Here is a 24,528-nt window from a genome sequence, read left to right as displayed (position 1 = left end):
GCAGAACTGTGTGGCGATTTCATTTGAAACATGGCTGATCTCATGAAACTGATTTGCATTTTTACAATTTCTAAAACAAATAGTTTTGTGATGTCAAATTTCAAGAATGTTGCGTTAAGAGGAGTGTATGGTTGGTTTCAGGCTGCCAGGCTAACTACAGTGTGGGTGGCAGGTGACTGGCACACAGCTGGGTAGGTTGACTTACCTGGGGCACAACTTGGGACTATGTTGGTTGACCTGTGGCTAGACAGGTGTATTGACTTTTCTTATATTTCCTTTGTCCATCTCCAACTTGTTGTCATTTCCTTTGCATTGTCTCTTGTCTTTCTCTGAAATGCCTTGTCGTTGACTCTGTTTTCAGACCTGCTCAGTCACATCCGTAGGCCTCTGGAGCGGTGCACCGTGTTGTCAAACACATCTCATGCTCACTGAGCCAAGTCTAATCACAACCATGTTCCATAATTGAGAAAACCATAAACAGCTAAATGATGTGATTCCATTTCCTAGGGCCCTATTACTGTAACAATATTTTGCCAATTTACTTTGATGGAAAGATAGTCCAACTCGACATTAGAATGTACATAACATATGTCAAAGACATTACATCTGCACTTCATCATTCTGAGCTCATGGTCCCTTCGCTCGTTTATGATCATTATTGGTTGCTATGGAGACAAGCTTACCATGGCGTTGTCTTCAAATCGTCTCTTGATCAGATTCAGAGTTTGGGGATTGGGGACATGGAGCATGGAAATATCAAGGGTATTTTACATATTATGGTATTATCAAAACAAATGATTTACTGACTACCTTGGACAACATTGTGTGTGAACATTGTGTTCCACTGTCATCCATGGAGTCGTCTCGTTATCTGCCCCACATGTCCAGCTTTATTAGGGGAAATCCCTCTGTTGTTAGCTTAGATTCAATTACACAAAGAACATTTGATCTCAGCAGCTTCTGTATTACAGTACCTCAGTTTGCTTTTCCACATGTGTATTTACACGGCCATGCACAGACAATAGGCATACACCTTCTCAAAGCAAACTGCTTGAGATCTGTCCTCTTCCAACTTTTATTTGGTCTTCTTTTGATACTTTCTGAAGAGGAACACTTCATTTTGTCATTGTTGCTATGCAACAATAAAGGCCCAATACAGACTGAGTCAACAGAAATATCTTCATGTTATTGCTTTGCTTTCTGTTGGCAAACAAACACAACTCCTTGATTTTCTCTCGTCTCTGGCTTCATCCTTCTCTCAGTGTTGCTTTTCACTCCCAGAACCCCTGTCTCCTGGCTGCTGTTGTCTAATGAGATCAGTGGAGCCTCCTTTGTTTCTATGGTGACGCCTCCAGTTGTCTCCAGTGTGGCTTTCCCTCCCCGTGCAGCCAATATAGTCTCTCTCTCCCTCTCGCTAATTCTATCTCTACCAATATAGTCTCATCCACACTGCTATAGCTGGGGGAGCCCTCTCTCTCTGTATCTCTTTCTTTTCTCTCTCGCTCACTCACTCGCACTCTTTCTCCCTTTCGCTACTTCTCTCTCTCTTTCTCTCTCTCTCTCTCTCCCTCTCTCCCTACTTCTATCTCTCTCTCTCTCTCTCTCTCGCTACTTCTATCTCTATCTCTCTCTCTTTCTCTCTATCCCTCATCCCCTCTCTCTTTATCTCCCTTGTTTCTATCTCCCCTTCTCGGTCCTCTCAGCTGTGAATTGAGTAAGAAACAATAGATCAGTGTGATGATGGGATCACTAAACTATATGTAAAAAATCTACCTTTTTTCTGAGTACTTCACTGTAAGGAAATGAAGACCATGTAATATGATTTGTAATGGAATTTGAACCTCAGTCAGACTTGAACTTGGCCCAGAGCCGTGTTGGAAAAAATATTGCCTCACATGAATATCAAACAGATTTAGATGCATTGCATGTTCAGTCGCTAGTTCTGAGAGCATCACAGCATATTCCAGGAAGAATCAGAAATCATTTCTTGAAGACTCCCAACCCCAGCAATCCACCACGGAGCGTGTTCCTCTCCTTTACAGTGTTTGCCAGCATTGAGGCCAGGCTTGTCACCCTCGGCATCCTCAGCTGTAGATGTATGAATAAAACAGGAGCAGGGGCTTTTTGCCAGCTCTCATCCTTGCCAGCTCTCATCCACTGGGGCAAATTGCACAGGACAGGATGCTCTCTTCATGCTACTTCCTCAGAGCACGTTTTCCACATCTCTTCATCATTATTTAGGCCCAATCCCAAGCTAGCTACTGGGATGGATCTCACATCGTATGGCTGTATAAAATGCCTATTACAAAGAAGACATTGTTGAGATATCAAACGTCCATGAGAATATGAAGCGAGTGTGTTATTTGTGAAATGTCAAGTTCTCACAATGATTATGTCATTCAATATCTATGATAGACAGACTACAGACAGACAGGCAGACTGACTTGCAAGAGAGACAGACCGACTGACTTTCAGGCAGGCTGACTTAGGCAGACAGACAGACAGACTAAAATAGAGACAGACAAACAGACAGAGGGGGCATCATGCTCGGGGGGTTGGCTTCAGACCAACACAGTGTAACCAATGCCCTGCCTGCTGAGTGTGAGTATACAGTAGAGCCGCCAGACGGCCCGTCCTCCATGCATAATGGACTCTTTTCCACTTCACCTGCGCTAGACTGGGGCTAATGGGCCTCCCTGGTTTATGCAAGATGATGCTGCTGGGCTGACTATGTGATGTTTTACTCCAGTGGCAGGGTGAGACACTGATCTATTTCAGCCTCTGCTACTCCATACTGCTGGGTGCTGGGAGAGGGAACTGGCTGAGGGGGAGTGTGTGCTGCGTGCTGTGTGCTGTGCATGGGGGATATGTCTAGAGTGCTCAGCCGTGTTCCACGCTGTGTAATTACCGAGTCGTTGAGCGTCTCGTCGAACTGCAAATAATAGAGTTGTAGCGCATGTTGAACGAGTTGTTGTGCAAACTGGGCGGATGTGACATGTAAAATGTGCGCTACGTTGAGCATTCCGCTTCTGGGGGTTATGGAGTGAGTCCTATTGTAAGCAGAGTGTCTAAACATTATTAGAGGTAAAGGCCACTAGAAACAGGTTTAATTGATTTTAGATCTACCGTGCTCTCTTCCCGTTTCTATTGTGGAGAATATATGGCTGGCTCTATGCTAGCTCTCTGATGTGAGGTGAATGGGGTGATATTTTCCTTCTCCATTCAGATCATTTCCATGGCTCTTGCTGACCTGCGTACACAGTATACTCCCCAGATGTTTATGGTCAGGTTGCTGTTGTTTCCACCTGAAAACTGAGAAAAGAAGTGCTACCATTGAAATTGGCTCACACAAAGACCGGCATAGCAAAGTAGGTCTCTGTGTTCAGGCAGTGTGTTCAGTAAGACCCCGCTACACACCCAGGCAGTGTGCTCACGAATTATAAGCCCACAACACATGAATGTGTGATTGCTGCGCAGAAGGACTATCAGACCGCGCAGAGAGTCACGAGATTGAACTTCAATCAACTTTCTAGACTTTTCCCCCCTTAGTTAACACTATCAACGTTTCCCTTTACTGTGGGAATTGTGATCGAATCAACACAATATTAGCCACTTTCAATGCAACATACCGAAACAAAACGAACTATGCAAGTCTTATTATGCAAAACTAACTATGCAAGAGATTTTGTTGTAGGCGGAACGCATCAGAGCAGGATTCTATTGCATTGACACTAATGACTCGGCCGTACTCTACACCGACCAGTGCGGCATAACTAATCAGAGCTGCTGTAGACCTATATGCAAATAGACCATTGCCATATATGGATCTGTGCCATTCACTTTGAACTGGACTGTGTTTACGGCATGAGCGGTCATGAGTAGATGCGCTTGGTTTGAGATCAAAGCTACGTGTGCACATTTGTTCCTTTCCTTTTCTAGTTAGTGAGTTATTAGCACAATTATAAATAATCTGTAGTCAGCAATGGGGGAAAGCGAGTCATATGAAAAGCTTTTTTTTATCTTAAAGGAGCAGTGTTGTATTTTGAGACAGGCTTGAATAAGCTAAGTAGCCAATAGGCAGCAGAGGGCAGCATAACTTGTCTGATTCTCTGTAATAATGGTATGGGAATAATAATACATTTTATTTTGTAAAGTGGTTTCTTGCATTAAACAACACAACAACATTTTCAGTGACCTTGTCTGAAGGACAAGTGGATAAACAGGTTAATGTCAAGCACAGGGGGTTGGTGGCATCTTAATTGGGGAGGATGGGCTTGGGGTAATGGCTGGATCGGAATCAGTGGAATGGTATCAAATGCATCAAACATATGGTTTCCATGTGGTTGATGCCATTCCATTTGCTCCGTTACAGCCATTATTATGAGTTGTCCTCCCCTCAGCAGTCTCCACTGATGTCAAGCCCTGCATGTTGTTTTCAAAAGTCTCATGAAATGTAGGCCTGTGGCGGTCGGTGCTGTTTAAGATGAGGGAGTACCATTTTTTTTCTCTCATGAGAATATCCTTATTTCTATTACAGCATATTGGACGACTGTCATTCATATTCCATTCACCCAGTTCAATGTAACATCGATAGGTTTAGGCTACTACATGATAGTAAAATTGTCCCTATACTCATCATGAGGTTACTACACCATAGCCTATGAATGAAAGTTTACAACGTAGGTGCACACAGGTGGAGAGGTGACAGACCATGACCCATGGGCAGACAGTGACATATTCAACACACTCTTGCCTGCATGTTGTAAGATGACGCCGGAGAAGATGGCAGATGTTTTACGTGCCCCCAGCCGATTAGGTTTTTTTCTTAGCTTATTTGCATTGTTTGAAACTTATTTTATAACCAATTTTGTACATAATTTGTCCACTACCGTCTCTTATGACCGAAAATAACTTCTAGACCTCAGGCCTGCGATTACTCAGCACGGACTGGCACAATCCTCTTCTTCCTTTCACGACTCTGATGAGCCCGACGTGAAGGATACGCTGCTTCCTCGGGAACAGGCCCCGATCCCCGTGATCTGCGTGAAGAGGAGGCGGAGAAAGAGGGGCCGAAGGTCCGGCTGCCTTCTGAGTATTCGCAGGCGATCTAATAAACCCTTACTTCCCTCCATTCTGCTAGCAAACATGCAATCTTTGGACAATAAAATCGACAAGTTACGCAGAAGATTAAACTACCAACGGGACATTAAAAACTGTCACGGAGACGTGGCTGAACGACGCCAACATTAACATACAGCTGGCTGGTTATACAATGTACCGGCAGGATAGAACAGCGGCGTCTGGTAAGACAAGGGGCGGCGGTCTATGTATTTTTGTAAACAACATCTGGTGCATGATATCTAAGGAAGTCTCGAGCTATTACTCCCCTGAGGTAGAGTTTCTTATGATAAGTTGTAGACCACACTACCTACCGAGAGAGTTTTCATCTGTATTCTTTGTAGCTGTTTTACATACCACCACAGTCAGAGGCTGCCACTAAGACAGCATTGAAGGAGCTGTATTCCGCCATAAGCAAAAAAGAAAACGCTCACCCAGAGGCAGCGCTCCTAGTAGCCGGGGACTTTAATGCAGGGAAACTTAAATCCGTTCAAATCTGACTGTAATTCTATCCTTCTGATTCCTGCTTACAAGCAAAAATTAAAGCAGGAAGCACCAGTGACAAGATCAATAAAAAAGTCGTCAGATGAAGCAGATGCTAAGCCACAGGACTGTTTTGCTAGCACAGAGTGGAATATGTTCCGAGATTCCTCGATTGGCATTGAGGAGTACACCACATCAGTCATTGGCTTCATCAATAAGTGCATCGATGACGTCGTCCCCACAGTGACTGTACGTACATACACCAACCAGAAGCCATGGATTGCAGGCTGCATCTGCACTGAGCTAAAGGCTAGAACTGCCACTTTCAAGTAGTGGGACTCTAACCCGGAAGCTTATAAGAAATCCCGCTATGCCCTCCGACGAACCGTCAAACAGGCAAAGCATCAATACAAGACTTAGTTCAAGTAGTACTACACCTGCTCTGACGCTCGTTGGATGTGGCAGGGCTTGCAAACCATTATAGACTACAAGGGGTAACACAGCCGCGAGCTGCCCAGTGACACAATTCTACCAGACGAGCTAAACTACTTCTATGTTCGCTTTGAGGCAAATAACACTGAAACATGCATGACAGCACCACCTGTTCCGGAAGACTGTGTGATCACGCTCTCCGCAGCCGATGTGAGTAAGACCTTTAAACAAGTCAACATTCATAAGGCCGCAGGGCCAAACAGATTACCAGGACATGTACTGCGAGCATGCGCTGACCAACTGGCAAGTGTCTTCACTGACATTTTCAACCTCTCCCTGTCCGAGTCTGTAATACCAACATGTTTTAAGCAGGCCACCATAGTCCCTGTGCCCAAGAACACTAAGGTAACCTGCCTAAATGACTACCGACCCGTGGCACTCACGTCTGTAGCCATAAAATGCCTTGAAAGGCTGGTCATGGCTCACATCAACGCCATCATCCCAGAAACCCAAGACCACTCCAATTTGCATACCACCCCAACAGATCCACAGATTATGCAATTTATTTTGCACTCCACACCGCCCCGTCACACCTGGACAGCTCAGCTCAGCGTTCAACACCATAGTGCCCTCAAAGCTCATCACTAAGCTAAGGACCTTGGGACTAAACACCTCCCTCTTCAACTGGATCCTGGACTTCCTGACGGGCCGCCCCCAGGTGGTAAGGGTAGGTAACAACACATCCGCCATGCTGATCCCAAACACAGAGGCCCCTCAGGGGTGCGTGCTCAGTCCCCTCCTGTACTCCCTGTTCACTCATGACTGCACGGCCAGGCACGACTCCAACACCATCATTAAATTTGTCGATGACACAACAGTGGTCAACGACAACGACGAGACAGCCTATAGGGAGGAGGTCAGAGACCTGGCCGTGTGGTGCCAGGACAACAACCTTTCCCTCAACATTATCAAGACAAAGGAGATGATTGTGGACTACAGGAAAAAAACGACCGAGCAGGTCCCCATTCTCATCGATGGGGCTGTAGTGGAGCAGGTTGAGAGCTTCAAGTTCCAACAAACTAACATGGTCCAAGCACACAAAGACAGTCGTGAAGAGGGCACGACAAAACCTATTCCCCCTCAGAAAACTGAAAGGATTTGGCATGGGTCCTCAGACCCTCAAAAGGTTCTACAGCTGCACCATCGAGAGCATTCTGACTGTTTACATCACTGCCTGGTATGGTAACTGCTCGGCCTCCAACCGCAAGGCACTACATAGGGTAGTGCGAATGGCTCAGTACATCACTGGGGCCAAGCTTCCTGCCATCCAGGACCTCTATACCAGGCGGTGTCAGAGGAAGGCTCTAAAAATTGTCAAAGACTCCAGTCATCCTAGTCATAGACTGTTCTCTCTGCTACCGCATGGCAAGCGGTACCGGAGCGCCATGTCTAGGTCCAAGAGGCTTCTAAACAGCATCTTCCTCCAAGCCCTAAGACTCCTGAACGTCTTGTCAGATGGCTACCCAAACTATTTGCAGTTCCCCCCCCCCCCCCCCTTACACTACTGCTACTCTCTGTTGTCATCTATGCATAGTCACTTTAATAACTCTACCTACATGTACATACTACCTCAAATAACCAGTGCCCCTGCACATTGACTCTGTATCAGTACCCCCCTGTATATAGTCCCACTGTTGTTATTTCACTGCTGCTCTTTATTTACTTGTTACTTTTATCTCTAATTCTTATGTGTATTTTTTTAAACTGCATTGTTGGTTAGGGGCTCGTAAGTAAGCGTTTCACTGTAAGGTCTCCACCTGTTGTCTTCGGCGCATGTGACTAATACAATTTGATTTGATTTGATCTAGCTGATCTAGAGTGTAAATATTAGACCAGTTGGAAAAGAGAGTTTCTATTGGACAAATTCAGGTATGCTTATCCCCGTTTACTTCCATTTAAGAAACGTTTTTCAACAGAATCGGCAGAATGAATACACCCCTGATTACACATAAACACAATTCACTTTCATAGCAGCCGCATTTTATTCCTTCTCGCATCTATGCCCTCTCATCCTACACACAGCCTACATCGTTGTCACCATATTAGCTAAAGTAACGTCTTAGTCAATATAGCTAATAGAACTAACACGTTAGTAAACCTGCTACAATCATACGGTAACGTTACAGTTTATAGTCAGTAAGCTAAGCAGTTACTGACTATAGTTACACTGACGGGCCCCGTTACACCGGCGGTTACACCGGCGGTTACACCGGCGGGCCCCGGTGGCAATAAATTACTAAAACCAAAAGCTTACCTTGACTTCAAAAAGTTCCAGTGTTGTGTTGCATAGTATAGCCAACTAGCTTACATAGCATCCCTCTGTTTGAGCATGGTGTTTGAGTAGGCTAAATTAGCTAGCTGTATTTGCTAGCTAAGTAAGTGAAACTGAAAGTGAAAATCACTCGCTTGCTTTTTGATTAAATAATTTTTTTTAAACTGTTAAACTATTGTATTTTTTTCTTGAGTCAACTACTCACCACATTTCATGCACTGCAGTGCTAGCTAGCTGTAGCTCATGCGTTCAATACTAGACATGTCAGTTCATGCTTCTAGAGCTCTGATTGGAGGACGTCCTCTGGTTGGAGGACGTCCTCTAGAAGTTGTCATAATTACTGTGTAAGTCTATGGAAGGGGGTGAGAACCATGAGCCTTCTAGGTTTTTGTATTGAAGTCAATGTACCCAGAGGAGGACGGAAGCTAGCTGTCCTTTGGCTACACCATGGTGCTACTCTACAGAGTGCTGTTGAGGCTATATTTAGTATAGTTTATCTAAAAAGGATAACTTTTAAAAATGTTTTAAAATATAAATTTTTATGAAATTCAATGAGGAGGATGGTCCTCCCCTTCCTCCTCGGAGAAGCCTCCACTGGTAGGCCTACAGTGAACACCACACATAGGCTGCTACTGTAGGCAGAATGATACAACAGCTATTTCCATGTTCAAATATTATGGGACACATTTTCTCCATGACTTTTAATGGTAGGCCATTCTGGTAGGCCTACATTATGATCAAATAGCCACAGTAGAATACTTTAACACTTTCTGAAAGTCTAACTTAAAGTGGGTATAGCCTCAGTGTTCGAAATAAACACGCGCTGGAGGTTACACAGACTTCTCACGATGTTCAAGTTTGCGCTCAACAGACCTGAAATTTGCTAAATGCCTAAAAAAAATTAAGGAACATTGCAACACACACAGACAGTGGACTCAGCAAGTGCCCACTACACACCCAGGCAGTATGCTCAGTAAGAGCCCACTACACACCCAGGCAGTATGCTCAGTAAGAGCCCACTACACACCCAGGCAGTATGCTCAGTAAGAGCCCACTACACACCCAGGCAGTATGCTTAGTAAGAGCCCACTACACACCCAGGCAGTATGCTCAGTAAGAGCCCACTACACACCCAGGCAGTATGCTCAGTAAGAGCCCACTACACACCCAGGCAGTATGCTTAGTAAGAGCCCACTACACACCCAGGCAGTATGCTCAGTAAGAGCCCACTACACACCCAAGTCGTGTGCTCAGTAAGAGCCCACTACACACCCAGGCAGTATGCTCAGTAAGAGCCCACTACACACCCAAGTCGTGTGCTCAGTAAAAGCCCACTACACACCCAGGCAGTATGCTCAGTAAGAGCCTATTACACACCCAGGCAGTATGCTCAGTAAGAGCCCACTACACACCCAGGCAGTATGCTCAGTAAGAGCCCACTACACACCCAGGCAGTATGCTTAGCAAGAGCCCACTACACACCCAGGCAGTATGCTCAGTAAGAGCCTATTACACACCCAGGCAGTATGCTTAGTAAGAGCCCACTACACACCCAGGCAGTATGCTCGGTAAGAGCCTATTACACACCCAGGCAGTATGCTTAGTAAGAGCCCACTACACACCCAGGCAGTATGCTTAGTAAAAGCCCACTACACACCCAGGCAGTATGCTCAGTAAGAGCATATTACACACCCAGGCAGTATGCTCAGTAAGAGCCCACTACACACCCAGGCAGTATGCTCAGTAAAAGCCCACTACACACCCAGGCAGTATGCTCAGTAAGAGCCTATTACACACCCAGGCAGTATGCTCAGTAAGAGCCTATTACACACCCAGGCAGTATGCTTAGTAAGAGCCCACTACACACCCAGGCAGTATGCTTAGTAAAAGCCCACTACACACCCAGGCAGTATGCTCAGTAAGAGCCTATTACACACCCAGGCAGTATGCTTAGTAAGAGCCCACTACACACCCAGGCAGTATGCTTAGTAAGAGCCCACTACACACCCAGGCAGTATGCTCAGTAAGAGCCTATTACACACCCAGGCAGTGTGTTCAGTAAGAGCCCACTACACACCCAGGCAGTGTGTTCAGTAAGAGCCCACTACACACCCGGGCAGTCATTGGAAAAATGTATAATTCATCAGCTGGAGAAAGTTAATAAATGACATAGCAGTGACTGTGTCAATTCTCTAAAACCTCCCTCTCACATTTACTGCATTAGATTCATTGCAAAATATGCTGGCATTGCACAATTTCACCTTCTGCCGTCATCTGACATAATTTGTTTATGATTGGAGAGCTTGGCGTCCCTATGAAAAACCCCTTCACATTCACCTGTCAGTGGATGTTTTGATGAGTGCTTTGGATCCTCCCCTTTCTTGGCCATGACAGTGACGATGGACCGATTGTTCATGCTTGAGACTGATGGAGTTGAGAAGCGTTGCATTGTTCTGTGGACATAGCCATTAACATCTGCTCAAGCACTTCACTGGGAGTTGATGGGCTTTTGTAAAGGAGTACTCTGGACTGACTTGTTGCGTGCACAGTGTCTGAAGTGCCTTTTGCACTGAAGTCTTTCCCTTAGTGTTTGATGGACTGAGGCGGTTAAGCTATTTTTCATGTTCACTATTTACAATTGTCAAGCTAGTCCTCCATGAAAGCAATTCAGTTTGTCCTTCTCTCAGAAACCTGATCCTTCAACACAACTCTGGTTGAATAGTCAAACAACTGGAAGCTCTCTGAGAGAGCAAACTAAATTGCTTTCATGAAGGACTGGCTTCAATTGTGAGGTTGGCCACACAATTTATTTTATCATGAGCAAAAGCCATTGTTTTACTACCCAAAGTTGCAAAGAAAATGTTGTGATCCATTTAATAAACATGAGACCAGAAACATTTATAAAAGGGTTAGCAGGAAGAGCGGCATCTCGTGGGCAAAACCTGGTACTTTTACACCCATTTATGGTAAATAATGCAAACAACTCCAATTGGCAATTTCTTTGAATAGGGGGAAAAAAAACATTACCAGATTCACAGGAAATACATTACAAATGATGAAGAAGCAATACTCCAAGCCGCAGCTCTGTACTGCTTGTCAGACATAGAGAACCAATACTGTATACTGGTTGTTCGGGTGGGATTGGCGTGGGGTGTCCGTGGGTGGCTTTTGATCACTTTATTTAAATCCTCATGTCTTACTCATTGGCAGGAAGAGTTATGGTCCAAATCGGATGTCCGGTACTATATTTATTGAAGATGATATTAATCTTATGAATTAAAATAGTCCATTTGGGTGCAATCAATTAACTTAATTTACCTGAGATCAAATTATATTTTAACAAAATAATGTTTCAAGAATGCTAATCTTATATGTTTCTAACTACATAAATGATTTCAGCACAATCTGAGATGGTGGGTGTCAAAAACCCTGTTTATTGTTTCTTTTGAGGTGGAACGACCCTCCATTCGCTCTCATACAAACCAAAGTACGTAGAAGGTTCTGACCTGTTTGCTTGATCCTAATCATGAAAGGCACATTGAAAGGCATATTGTGTTGTACTAGGCCTCTCAGGGCTGAAATTAATGTGTTCTCCTCAGAGTCCAATAAATGCTGTGTTTCCCCTCTCTCTCACCCGTCCCTATCAGGCCCCTCACATGGTTCCGCCTGTCATTTACAGAACAGGAGAGGGAGGCAGGTCATTATGCTGCTAAGCCTCATAAGAGATCACATCCCATACTGTACAGTCAGCCAGACAGACAGGCATGCAGGTAGGCAGACAGACAGATAGACAGGGTATGTCTGATATGCTGCTACTTGCCTGTCAGTGAGGTAGAACCAAAGAACATGTGAGCAGAGAAGTATTCCCAATAAAGCCTGGCTCAGAATGTTCTCCATGTTCTGAAAAATACTGCACCCCTGGCATCATGCATCACTTACACCTAACATGGCTGGTTGTGTTACGCCTGGGCTTGTATTTTAGTAGAATATGTGAGCAGAAATATCCCCCCTGTTATGTCGTATACTGCAACCCTGGCATGCTGTATCACTTACACTCCACATGGATGTGTTACTCCAGACAGAGCTTCTAACTGAGTTTGTTGTCTACTATATTTCCCTGCCTTTGGAGCAGCGGAATTAGATTCTCTTCACAGTCTTTTCCTGGGAGGTGCTGTAAACAAACATGGTTGACTAATTGATAATCAAGCTAATGTGTTTGACTTCTAGACTCTTTCATGTCAGCTGAGTTTATGTATGCGAGGAGCAAAACACATTATACAGCTCCCCCAGGCATGGGATATGATAAATGCCTTCGCTACATTGCAGTGTGCTTCCATGTCCCCTAAAGAATTATCTAGCAATTTTCAAAATGATTAATTTCATTATTCAGGCTTATCAGCTACAGTCACTGTGTGATGCTATGTTCCACACTTTGATGTGTTTACTTGCATTCATTTGCCAAATGATTTTTTGTAAAGAATACAGAACAAAAACAACCATACAATAATAACACAGGTAAAAGTGTCGGTAGTTTATTTAGATTAGATGGTCATAAAGTAGCCGTAGTAACAGTCCTAACAGATGCTAGTTCTGCTATTGAAAACAGAGAGGATGGGGTTTCTCCACTATCTGAAGGTCCATTAAGTAACTCATCTTGTGGTGCGTGTCTCTGCTGGGATGGAGATGGGGCTTTTCTCCTGCATTGGCCAGATGTTGTTTGGTGAGGAGGGACCAGCTAATGCAGCATGTTCCACAGAGCGCCACAATCCCTTCACACACACAACACTTAGGTGTGATGTGAAGACAACAACTAACTAATTCCGTCTCAAAGAGCTCAGGCACTATAGAAACAGCAATGATGCGAAGACATGGTATACAATGCTTGGATGGATGCCTTATCAGTGCTGTAGAGATGAAATCCCAGGACACAGGCACGGTTAGTTACATACATGCCATCGCCAAAAGCAAATAGTTACATCATTTAGGAATTGCAGCCGAGAGGAAAACAACTATGACATAATGAAGTAAATGTTTAATTTTTATTTTCTGCATTTTGGGGCGTACTGCCATTCATTTGGAGACCTGCTTACCTACTGTCAATGCAGTTAATTGAATGGAAAGTAAGTTGACTAACAATGTAGCCTCTATATTCCTACTGAAGAAAGACATCTGACACGGTATACCTCTTACAGCAGCTTAGTGTAGGCCTACATTAAGGACAACTTCCTAATATTGAGTTGCATCATATTTTGTCTTGCCCATTCACCTTCTGAATAATGGCACACATACACAATCCATGTCTCAATTGTCTCAAGGCTTAAAACTCCTTCTTTAACCTGTCTGCTACCCATCATCTACACTGATTATAGTGGATTTATCAAGTGACATCAATAAGGGAACATATCTTGCACGTGGATTCACCTGGTCAGTCTATGTCATGGACAAAGCAGGTGTCCTTAATGTTTTGTACACTCAGTGTATACTTATGAGACTAGTGTTTTATAGTCTCACTCTGCAATGTTGGGGTAACATGTTAATGCTGTCCTCGCTCTAGTCCCTTAAGTATAGTCCTATAGCAGATGCCTGCGTGTTCAGTGCCCTCACCGTGACCCCGCTGTCTGCTCTGTCTGCTGCCAGGGTGGGATAGAGAGATGGCAGAGAAAGTCTCTGACCAGCCTTATTAAAGCCCACTGGGAGCCGTCCAATGTGGGCCTCCTCCTCTGAGCAATACTGGCCACTTTGGAGATGGGAAACACACCTGTTCTTTCCTTTCTGGTGGCTGAAGCAGTGACACAGCCTGGGTTTAAAACCCAGTGATGTCAGATTCAGACAGGTCCTGGTTGGGTTGGTGTTGAACTCCAGCCAATCCAGTCCATGGTTAGCTTTCCCTTCCCATCATTTCGTTCAAGGAGCTTAAAAAAACTAAACGTAACCCAGATAATTGGTTTGCCAATATCTCCTCTGTGTAACTGAATTCCATTCGGTTTTGAATTGTCATAATTTTGTATCTCAACCCTATTTTGGTCATGTTAAAGGAATATATTTATATTTATATAAAGCTAAAATATAAGCCCAGAAAACGAGAACATCAGGGACCTCTGATCTGTATTTGTATGCAGTTTTGCCTCATGTTGAGACTGGTTCAGTCAGGAGTATGTACGAGGACCTGAGGCTTTTTCTTTTTTCTGTAGGGATAAACAACGGCAGGTTGGGAGGCAGGCAAGTAGAGAGGCAGGGAGGGAGGCAGGCAGGGAAGCAGGCAGGCAGGGAGGGAGGCAGGCAAGCAGAGAGGCAGGGAGGGAGGCAGGCAGGGAAGCAGGTAGGCAGGGAGGGAGGCGGGCAAGCATAGAGGCAGGGAGGGAGGCAGGCAGGGAAGCAGGCAGGCAGGGAGGGAGGCAGGCAAGCAGAGAGGCAGGGAGGGAGGCAGGCAGGGAGGGAGAGAAGCAGAGTGCTCATTTCACTAAGGATACAGTAAGTGATGTATATTTCAGAATGCCAGCTGCAGTCTGGAACATTAGAATAGCATGGCAGATCATGATGGGAGACGGGGTTATCTCACTGGGATAGACAAAAGCAGGAAATCTGCCAACGTACTGTATATTACTTAGAGTATGATACGCACTAGTTGATGTGGGGAAAATTTGAGTCACTTCATTTCCTCTTTCCTTTCTAATGAAGGTAATCCCAGCTGGGAGTGTATACTGTAAGTAGGCTGTGATTAATTAAGATCCAGTAGAAAGGAAAAAGAATATCAGTTGAACCACAACAATTATTGGTTGCCTCACCCTGCAGAGACTCCTACTTTCATTATGTTAGCCTATATTCTGGGGATATCAAATCTTTGTGGCGTACAGTAGATTACTAAAGTGGCATACATTTGACTGTAATCACAAAGCAATGTGTATGATTCTGGTTCATATGAAGAATACATGACTGTAATATTCTAGGAACAGAGTGATTTAGGTAATCCTTTTAGGTAATCCTCAAACCTGTCTTTTGCAATTACAACAACACAATCTCCCCCTTATGCTTTCTGCTATCCCTCCCTCCCTCCCTCCCTCCCTCCCTCCCTCCCTCCCTCCCTCCCTCCCTCTTTGTCTCCCTCCCTCTTTGTCTCCCCCTCCTGCTCTCAGTGCAGAGATTATACCACTCATTTCAGTGCAGCACCTCCCCAGACCCCAGTCTGTGCCTCTGCCCGGCCAGTGGATTAGATAGTGGGTGTACAATAACAGTCGTCAGCCTCAGTAACATGATGCTGATCTGGCCTGTCTGTCTGTCCCCCTGGACCAGACTATTGGAGGTGGAGCTGCTCTCCACAGGCCAGCTCCATTTCCACAATAGCATTCTGCAAGAGGAAGAGGCTGTGGGCTGATTGGACAGGCTGTGAAGCTAATGCATATCCCCTTTCTCTCTCCCCTCCTCGTTTTCTCCTCTCCTCCTTCCCCTCCTACCTCTCTCCACGCCACCCTTTCTCTCCCCGCCAGCCTCTTTCCACTCTCCTCTCTCCCCTCTTCCTGCTCCTCTCCTCCGTGAGACTGTGAAAGTGCAGTCAGATCCTCTAACGATGGAGGTGAAGTTTTAGGCAGAAGTGTCTTGATTATGCAGTCAGACGCCCAGGAGAATGAGGAAATGCTGCTGCTTTTCACCGGCTCAGCCTGAAACTGGCCACAAGGGAGAGGAGCACCACACATTTTAATAAGAGTTCTGCTGAAATCTACAGGGAAAGTGGAGATCTGAAGTCATGTGTACTGTGCTGCTGTCCACTTTCTCTGTGTCAGTGCCCCCTCTGCATATCAACGTCCATATGAAATCATTCGCATTCTCCTCACTGTCTCTCTATCCCTGTAGATGCGTAAGATGCCGTAGTTATGTATTCTAAACCAGCCCTGCCGATCCTCAATTAACACACGAGTGTCAAACACACAGCACATGATAACCCCTGTAGTTTTAGGTAATACAAAACGTAGGATGTCATTTTCAGAGACATTTAGATTTATATCACATGCAAGTTCATCATGAATGCTGGAGAAATTGTACACTCACATGAAATGCTTGGAACTAATAATTCCTGTTTGTTTTCAGGAATGTAATGTTTGGAGATGGGACATAATTTACTATTGAAGATCTTGACTTCCCTCAATCGTTCATAATGTCAATGATATGTTGCGTGTTTATGATGGATGGTTGTTCAGATTGTAGTACTGTCAGTCTGATTGTTCATCTCCAGGTCTGTTGTTGTTTGATTGTGAACAGGATGCTGGCTACAGTGGGAGCAGACTTTGACTTGAGAACTCTGCGGGCGGTACGGGTCCTGAGGCCCCTGAAACTGGTGTCTGGAATCCCTAGTAAGTACAATGACTCTGGAATCACTGGAAGAAACAACAACAATGTTCTGTTTGGATATGTTTATTGTTGTAAGTTTGTCATCCAAGCATTAAAATATCTAGTTATATATTACCTTTTTGGTTATGTCGTCATATGTCATTTGGATAACAGGAAATGTTAAATAAAGGAACTTAAAGAGCCATTTGGGGTCTCTCCCATGACCAATGTTAATACTATAACATGGGAGGGAGTAAAGTGAAAACGTGCTCTATCTCAGGTCTTCAGGTGGTTCTGAAGTCCATCATGAAAGCCATGGTGCCTCTGCTGCAGATCGGTATGCTGCTCTTCTTCGCTATCCTCATGTTCGCCATCATCGGCCTGGACTTTTACATGGGCAAGTTCCACAGGACCTGTTTCAGGACTGATACAGGTATGCACAATGCACATTGCTATGAACTCTTAGTCACCCGTGTTTTGTGTAACTGCAAGACCTCGCATATTTAGAGTTGACATAAATGATGTATGTGCTGAGGTAAAGCCTACAGTATAGTTCTGGGAGCTAAAACACGTTTTTAGGTCTCATCACGCTAGTGTATTTCAATGAACCACTTCCTTTACATGTACGCATGCCAGCATGCGTGCATGTTTGTCTATGCTTGCCGTGCTGCTGCTCTTGTCTCGCTGCCACTTAGAGAACGGAGCGTTACATTCTAGCCATGACCCAATAAAAGATACACTAACTTTACTAAGACACGTAGCTACTAACCAGCATTTAAAGCAGTTGCATAAACATGTGATTTTGAGTTTTAATTTTCGCTAAGGTTAAGAAGTCCCCTCTCAGGGAAAGGAGGAGGGCCACATCTTGGGTCTGGTATCAGAAATGGCCCTGTTAAGAGATACAATACTAAATGTATGCAGTCACTACTCTGAATAAGAGTGTCTGCTAAGTTACTTAACTGCAAGGTAACGTACATTCCTCTGTGTGTGTACCTGCGTGTGTGTGTGTGTGTGTGTGTCTCAGGTGAGCAGGCAGCAGAGTTCCCCTGTGGTATGGAGGCTCCAGCGAGGACCTGTGAGAATGGCACTGTGTGTCAGGAATACTGGATCGGCCCCAACTACGGCATCACCAACTTCGACAACATCCTCTTTGCTATTCTCACCGTCTTCCAGTGCATCACCATGGAGGGATGGGTGGACATCCTCTATAACGTGAGTTCACCCTATACATAACATTTGCCTGTGATATCGTACTGACAAAAATGCAGATTTCAGACTCAAGTATGAGGGATCTCTGAACCACCCCCCCATCAAAAATGTATATGTTCCTACTAGCCCTGACTTTGCTGAGAACTACTTTATTGAGTGAAAATGTGCTCGCTACGACTGTGATATGCTGTTCTCTTACCCAGCTATCTTAAGATGAATGCACTAATTGTAAGTCGCTCTGGATAAGAGCATCTGCTAAATTACTCAAATGCAAAATGTAAAAAATGGATCACTTTAACATGTTATTCACTATGGCAATACAATGCATCTCAAAGACAAGGATCTCAATGCTTTTTTCCCCAGTGGAGCGAAGATTGACTATGTGTTGTGTCATCTGTTGTGAAAAAGGACTGCTGTGAGAGAAAATTTGATTGTGACATGTGAACTGGTTACGTAGTGTATGGGTTGTGGTACGTCTCAGTTCCCAGTGCACCCTGGATACATTATTAGAGAGAGACAGAGACTCCAGTACACTTGGAACCTGCTGGATGGGGAAGGATGAGTCACGGGGCTGATTCATGATAGAGACAGACTCAAGGTCTCCAACAAATCACAGCCTGTGACATTTGCATAAGAGTCACAATTAGATCATTAAAAAGGAAATGATTGTGTAACAACATGAAATATTGAATGGCTCTATTGGGAAGACAGTGTCCTGATTCTCCACAAAATGTGGAGCAGTGATTTTACAGTAGGCCTGTCTTCGGATTGGGATCGGATTACTCAATAGCTGTTTTGTTTCTGAAAGCCGGAAAGGCGGGGTAGGGGGGATGCTGCCGACTTCTTTGATGTCAAATAATTGTTTCCCTGGATTTCCAGTTGGACTCTTTCTCCCAAGGCTTGTGACGCTCTCAACCAACCAGGATAGGCTTACAGTCTTATCCTGGTTGGTTGAGTCGGTGACAGTCGGTGACCATATTACCGCCACACCGGCGGTCACGAGTTTTGAAGGGAGTCAAATTCCTCGTCACTGTTTAGTCACAGTATTTAGGCTTCTCCAAGCTCCGATGCTGCTGATGGTCTTTAGTAGCTTACCAAACTTGCTAACTGCCTTGTTCAGCACTCTACTGTCCCTCTAATCACTCTGACATCAATGCAAATGTAATCAAAAATCTAATCAAACACTTTATGAGAGCCCTTGAGCTCATGTTGTGCAACATTTCTATAGGCTATGCAATTGAGCCAGAAAACAGAGTGAGGGCCTCTACTAAAAAGAGGAGGATCCCATGAGCTTTCTATAGGCAAGGCCTGCTATATTTATTTCTCAAATTTCCTTAAATTAAGCACACTGCATATCTTTACAACAGGAGTATAGCCTACCTGGCTGGAATGAAAATGAACCATGGGAAAGCGTAACATGTATTTTTCCCCTGCCCCCGTTTCAAGACAGGTGCATGATAAGGGTCCATTATCAATCAAAACAAATTTCACACATACAGTGCATTCGGAAAATATTGAGACCCCTTCCCCTTTTTTTAAACTTATGTAAATGTGATATTTCAGTTTTTTGTTTTCAATACATTTGCTAAAATTTCTAAAACACTATTTTCATTTTGTCATTAAGGGGGATGGTGTGTAGATTGTTGAGAAAAAAAACAATTTCATCCATTTTAGAATAAGGCTGTAACGTAACAAAATGTGTAAAAAGTCAAGGAATACTTTCCGAATGCACTGTATATTATTTAGTATATGTAAAGACAAGATTACATCAAGAATAGTCTGTATTATTAGCCTATCACTTGTGAATTATAGATTATCATTTGTGAATTATGCCCAGCATAAGGAAAGACACAACGCCTTTTAAAATAACTTTTTCTAATCATAATTGCACACCTCATTTACCCTAGCCCATAGGCTTATATGTTTTGATATGGTTTGTATCACAACTATGAACAAATAACTTCCTAAAATTAAGCATATTAACCTGTTTGGCGTGCAAGCCCGACGTCGGTACATTTATGACAACAGCCACTTCAAGTGCAGGGCGCGAAATTCAAAAGATATTTTTTTTTAATATTTAACTTTCACACATTAACAAGTCCAATACAGCATATGAAAGGTACACATCTCGTGAATCCAGCCAACATGTCCGATTTTTAAAATGTTTTACAGGGAAGACAAAATATGTAAATCTATTCGCTAACCACATTAGCAAAAGACTCCACTTTTATTACTCCATCAGTTTTTGACTCCATCAGTAGCTATCACAAATTCGGCCAAATAAAGATATAAATAGCCACTAACCAAGAAACAACCTCATCAGATGACAGTCTGATAACATATTTATTGTATAGCATATGTTTTTTTCGAAAAATGTGCATATTTCAGGTATAAATCATAGTTTACATTGCAGCTACAGTCAGAAATTGCACCGAAAGCAGACAGAAAAATTACAGACACCAACGCCAAATAACTAAATACTCATCATAAAACATTTCTGAAAAATACATAGTGTACAGCAATTGAAAGACAGGCATTTTGTGATTCCAGACAATATTTCCGATTTATCAAGTGTTTTACAGCGAAAACACAATATAGCGTTATATTAGCGTAGCCACAATAGCCAGAAACACTTGGGCGCCGACGACCAGTTCACATTCACGACAGATATTAGAAATAGCATCATAAAATGTTTCTTACTTTTGGTGATCTTCCGTCAGAATGTTGGACAAGGTGTCCTTTGTCCAGAACAGTCGTTGTTTGGATCTGGAAGGGCAAATTTCCCTCTTGATTTAGCATGGGCACTTGCCAAGTGGCACGGATCTCTCCAACGTCAACAAAGTCAGAGAACGGAACACGGCAAAACTCCCGAAAAAATTTCAATCATCTTATTAAACTATATTGAAAAAACATACTTTACGATGATATGGTCACATGTATCAAATAAAATCTAAACCTGAGATGTTAGTCGTCCATAACGACAGCTAAACAGAAGGAAAATCCATGTCCTCTTTCACGCGCTCCAAAAACAGGAAATGGACGGTCACGTCATACAAAGAGCTTTAATTCCACCTTAGACACAAAATTTCTTCTCTCACCGCCTCTTGACAACCAGGGGAAGGTGTATGAAGTGTACGTAGACTCTTACGTTCATTGCCCATGTATAGGCATGAAGTTGATCAGAGCATCGATTTCTGACATTCCACTTCCTGGTCAGGAAATGTGCTGCAGAAGGAGTTCTGTTTCACTCAGAGAAATAATTCAAACGGTTTTAGAAACTAGAGAGTGTTTTCTATCCAATAGTAATAATAATATGCATATTGTACGAGCAAGAATTGAGTACGAGGCCGTTTGAAATGGGCACGATTTAACTGGCTACTCAATACTGCCCCTTGCAGCCATAATAAGTTAATCACCTTTACAATGGGTGTAGAGCCTATTTGGCTCTGGCATAAGCAGCGCATGAGTTTCAAGTTCGGGGAAGATCATTTTCACCATAAAAATGCACCTTTATAAAAAAGCATTACATGCATAATCACATTTGCAGTCACTTTTGACAATGGTGTTTTCCTGCTAATGAAACATTTGTGCTTATAGTGTGCACATTGCTGCACTTATACTGTGAAGAAATAGCCTAATAGTTTATCACATTTTAAGCTAAACGTTCTGATCTCTTTCCCTCATTGCGATGTTTTTATATTTTTATGCTAGTGGTTGTATTAATTTGGGATCTATTGCATCCCACATCTCTCCCAGACTATGTTTGGAATATTTATTCCTCGCACAGAGTAGAATAGGTCAACATTTGTACTATGGGGGATAATATTGACATAAGCTAGTGCTTTTGCTGTTCGTTAGGCCTACACATCTTGTTGGCTGACGAAAAGTAAATGTGGACAGTTCTTCCAAATCTTCAATATACACCTTGGAATTGGATAAGGACACGCGCAGTTGCATCCCCAAAGTGTCTGTCTTCACTTGTAGCCTGTGAGAATGGCCCGATCACGTGATGGAGAACCATGTGAGTGAGAGGTGCTTCGGAGAACGGAAAAAGGCATGGATTTTTTTAGGGTGCATTACGGCCAAACACAGGTGATGTCACCGGGAAATTCGAAGCGTTATCAAGTGCTTGTCAAATTGTGAATGAGAGACTGATAAAGTGTGTACAGCCTGCGCAAATAAACAAAGCAGAGCTCATGCCTTTCAAGAAAATGTTTTCAAATCATCATTAAAGTTGCATCATGCAGCCTTACAATGTATTAAAAATCATCTAAACATATAGCCCAAACTTTGTAGGACAACTAAAGTTACATTAATAACTCTAAAGTAAGCATGTAGGAATACCTATTTCTTTGTTAACTGCTTAACACAGAATAGCCGCGTGTGCGCACTCCCTCAAATCATTTGGAGAAAATATCCTTTCTATTTATTCAGCTTTGTTCAATTGTATTCTTCATACTATAAAACAATGCCACGGAATTATAACCAAATCTTGTCTGTTAAATGAACAAGTGTAGCCCACAGCCATATGGCATAGCCAGATCAGGACCTAACATAAGGACAACTCAGAGTATGTGATTCTGTTCTACTGAAATAGACTACATTTTCTTCTTACCATATTTCTTTAGACCTGTCTAAAATAAATAATGCATTGTGAAGGTGTAGGCTATATTACATGGATTTATTGGACTTTTTAAAATGTAGATGTTCCAAAGGTCTGTATCAGTGGCTTGTAGGCTATGTGTGGAAGCAAGGAGATGCTAAATGTGTTTATGATAATTAACGGTCAATTACCGTGAGACCGACAGTTATTTGCTTGACAATCTACGACTGACGAAATTACGTGACTGCCACAGCCCTAGGGACAGTCTACGATTTTGCAATAAGACTTTCTGTGGGTGATTTTAGGATACCTTTGCATTCAGAACTTATTCCTCTCTTAGCAGGATTTTCTACAGCAATTTTAATCAACAGTTGCTGAGCCCCATAGTTGATAGTAAATGATAATTAGCTGAAAGGAGCATGGTGTGTGAATACAGTAGTCTCCACGTTAAAGCATGCACATCCATGCAGCCTGTGTTCTATATGAAGGTGGCTCTTTCAGAAACAGCCAGGATTGCCACCTGTGGCATCTCATTCCCAGCTTCATGCCCGCTCTGCTCCATTCCCACTGCTGCTATGCCTGATGGGGAGCAGCATATGCCAGTCTTCTGGCGCCCGCCGCTTTACCCTGCTTACGTCTCTCTCTGCCCTGACGCTGGCCGACGCGGTGCCAGGCTGCTGCTGTCCCAACGCTGGCAGAGGGAGGAGTCTACCAGCTGAGGAGGATGCTTGCCAGCTCCCCAGCTCTTCACCTCTCTATTCACAGACATGGAGGGAGGGAGGAGAAGAGGCTCAGAATGCTGAGAGGGACAGACTGTCAGAGTTCATGATGGTTGATGAGATATCACATTTCTCTGTCGGCCAATTCAATAGAAGTGATACCTACTGAAGTTGATCCACTCTGTTGATTCAGTAGCAGTTTTCAATATTCTACACTGCTTGGTTCACTCCCTAATAGTACAGATTAACAACTCTGCCTACAAGTTGAGACTCATCAGAAGAGGAAGGGGGGGGGGGGACCATCCTCCTCACTGAATTTCATACAAATTGTCCAAATTGTCCAATAGAAACTCATCTGCAACTGTTGGACTAATGATTACATCCTATACAGTGCCTTGCAAAAGTATTCACCCCTTTGGCAATTTTCCTATTTTGTTGCATTACAACCTGTAATTTAAATAGATTTTTATTTGGATTTCATGTAATGGACATACACAAAATTGTCCAAATTGGTGAAGTGAAATGAAAAAAAATACTTGTTTAAAAAAAAAATGGAAAAGTGGTGCGTGCATATGTATTCACCCCTTTGCTATGAAGTCCCTGAATAAGATCTGGTGCAACCAATTACCTTCAGAAGTCACATAATTAGTTAAATAAAGTCCACCTGTGTGCAATCTAAGTGTCACATGATCTGTCCCATGATCTCAGTATATATACACCTGTTCTGAAAGGCCCCAGAGTCTGCAACACCACTAAGCAAGGGGCACCACCAAGGAAGTAGCACTATGAAGACCAAGGAGCTCTCCAAACAGGTCAGGGAAAAAGTTGTGGAGAAGTACGGATCTGGGTTGGGTTATAAAAAAATATCAGAAACTTTTAACATCCCACGGAGCACCATTAAATCCATTATGAAAAAATGGAAAGAATATAGCACCACATCAGAGGGCCACCCACCAAGCGAGGGCCACCAACCAAAACTCACGGACCAGGCTAGGAGGGCATTAATCTGACAGGCAACAAAGAAACCAAAGATAACTCTGAAGGAGCTGCAAAGCTCCACAGCGGACATTGGAGTATCTGTCCATAGGACCGCTTTAAGCCGTACACTCCACAGAGCTGGGCTTTAAGGAAGAGTGGCCAGAAAAAAATAAGTAAACATGTTTGGTGTTTACCAAAAGGCATGTGGGAGACTCCCCAAACATATGGAAAAAGGTACTCTGGTCAGATGAGACAAAAATTGTGCTTTTTGGCCATCAGGGACGCTAGGTCTGGCGCAAACCCAACACCTCTCATCACCCCGAGAACACCAT

The 24,528-nt window shown here is 43.6% G+C and overlaps 1 protein-coding gene across 10 annotated transcripts in view; it reads left to right on the top strand.

Annotated features, from left to right (window-relative positions):
• Positions 1-24,528, top strand: part of LOC129826113 (voltage-dependent N-type calcium channel subunit alpha-1B-like) — a 149,136-nt gene that overhangs the window by 29,370 nt on the left and 95,238 nt on the right. For all 10 annotated transcript variants that reach the window (XM_055886457.1, XM_055886454.1, XM_055886450.1 and 7 more), the window contains exons 4-6: positions 16,619-16,710; positions 16,968-17,120; positions 17,712-17,899. In XM_055886457.1, the coding sequence (XP_055742432.1) occupies positions 16,619-16,710; positions 16,968-17,120; positions 17,712-17,899 (433 nt within the window). The remainder of the gene's footprint in view (positions 1-16,618; positions 16,711-16,967; positions 17,121-17,711; positions 17,900-24,528) is intronic.

The sequence above is a fragment of the Salvelinus fontinalis genome, chromosome 28 (genome assembly GCF_029448725.1).
Source record: "Salvelinus fontinalis isolate EN_2023a chromosome 28, ASM2944872v1, whole genome shotgun sequence".
NCBI lineage: Eukaryota > Metazoa > Chordata > Actinopteri > Salmoniformes > Salmonidae > Salvelinus > Salvelinus fontinalis.
This window is presented reverse-complemented; position numbering and strand designations above follow the sequence as displayed.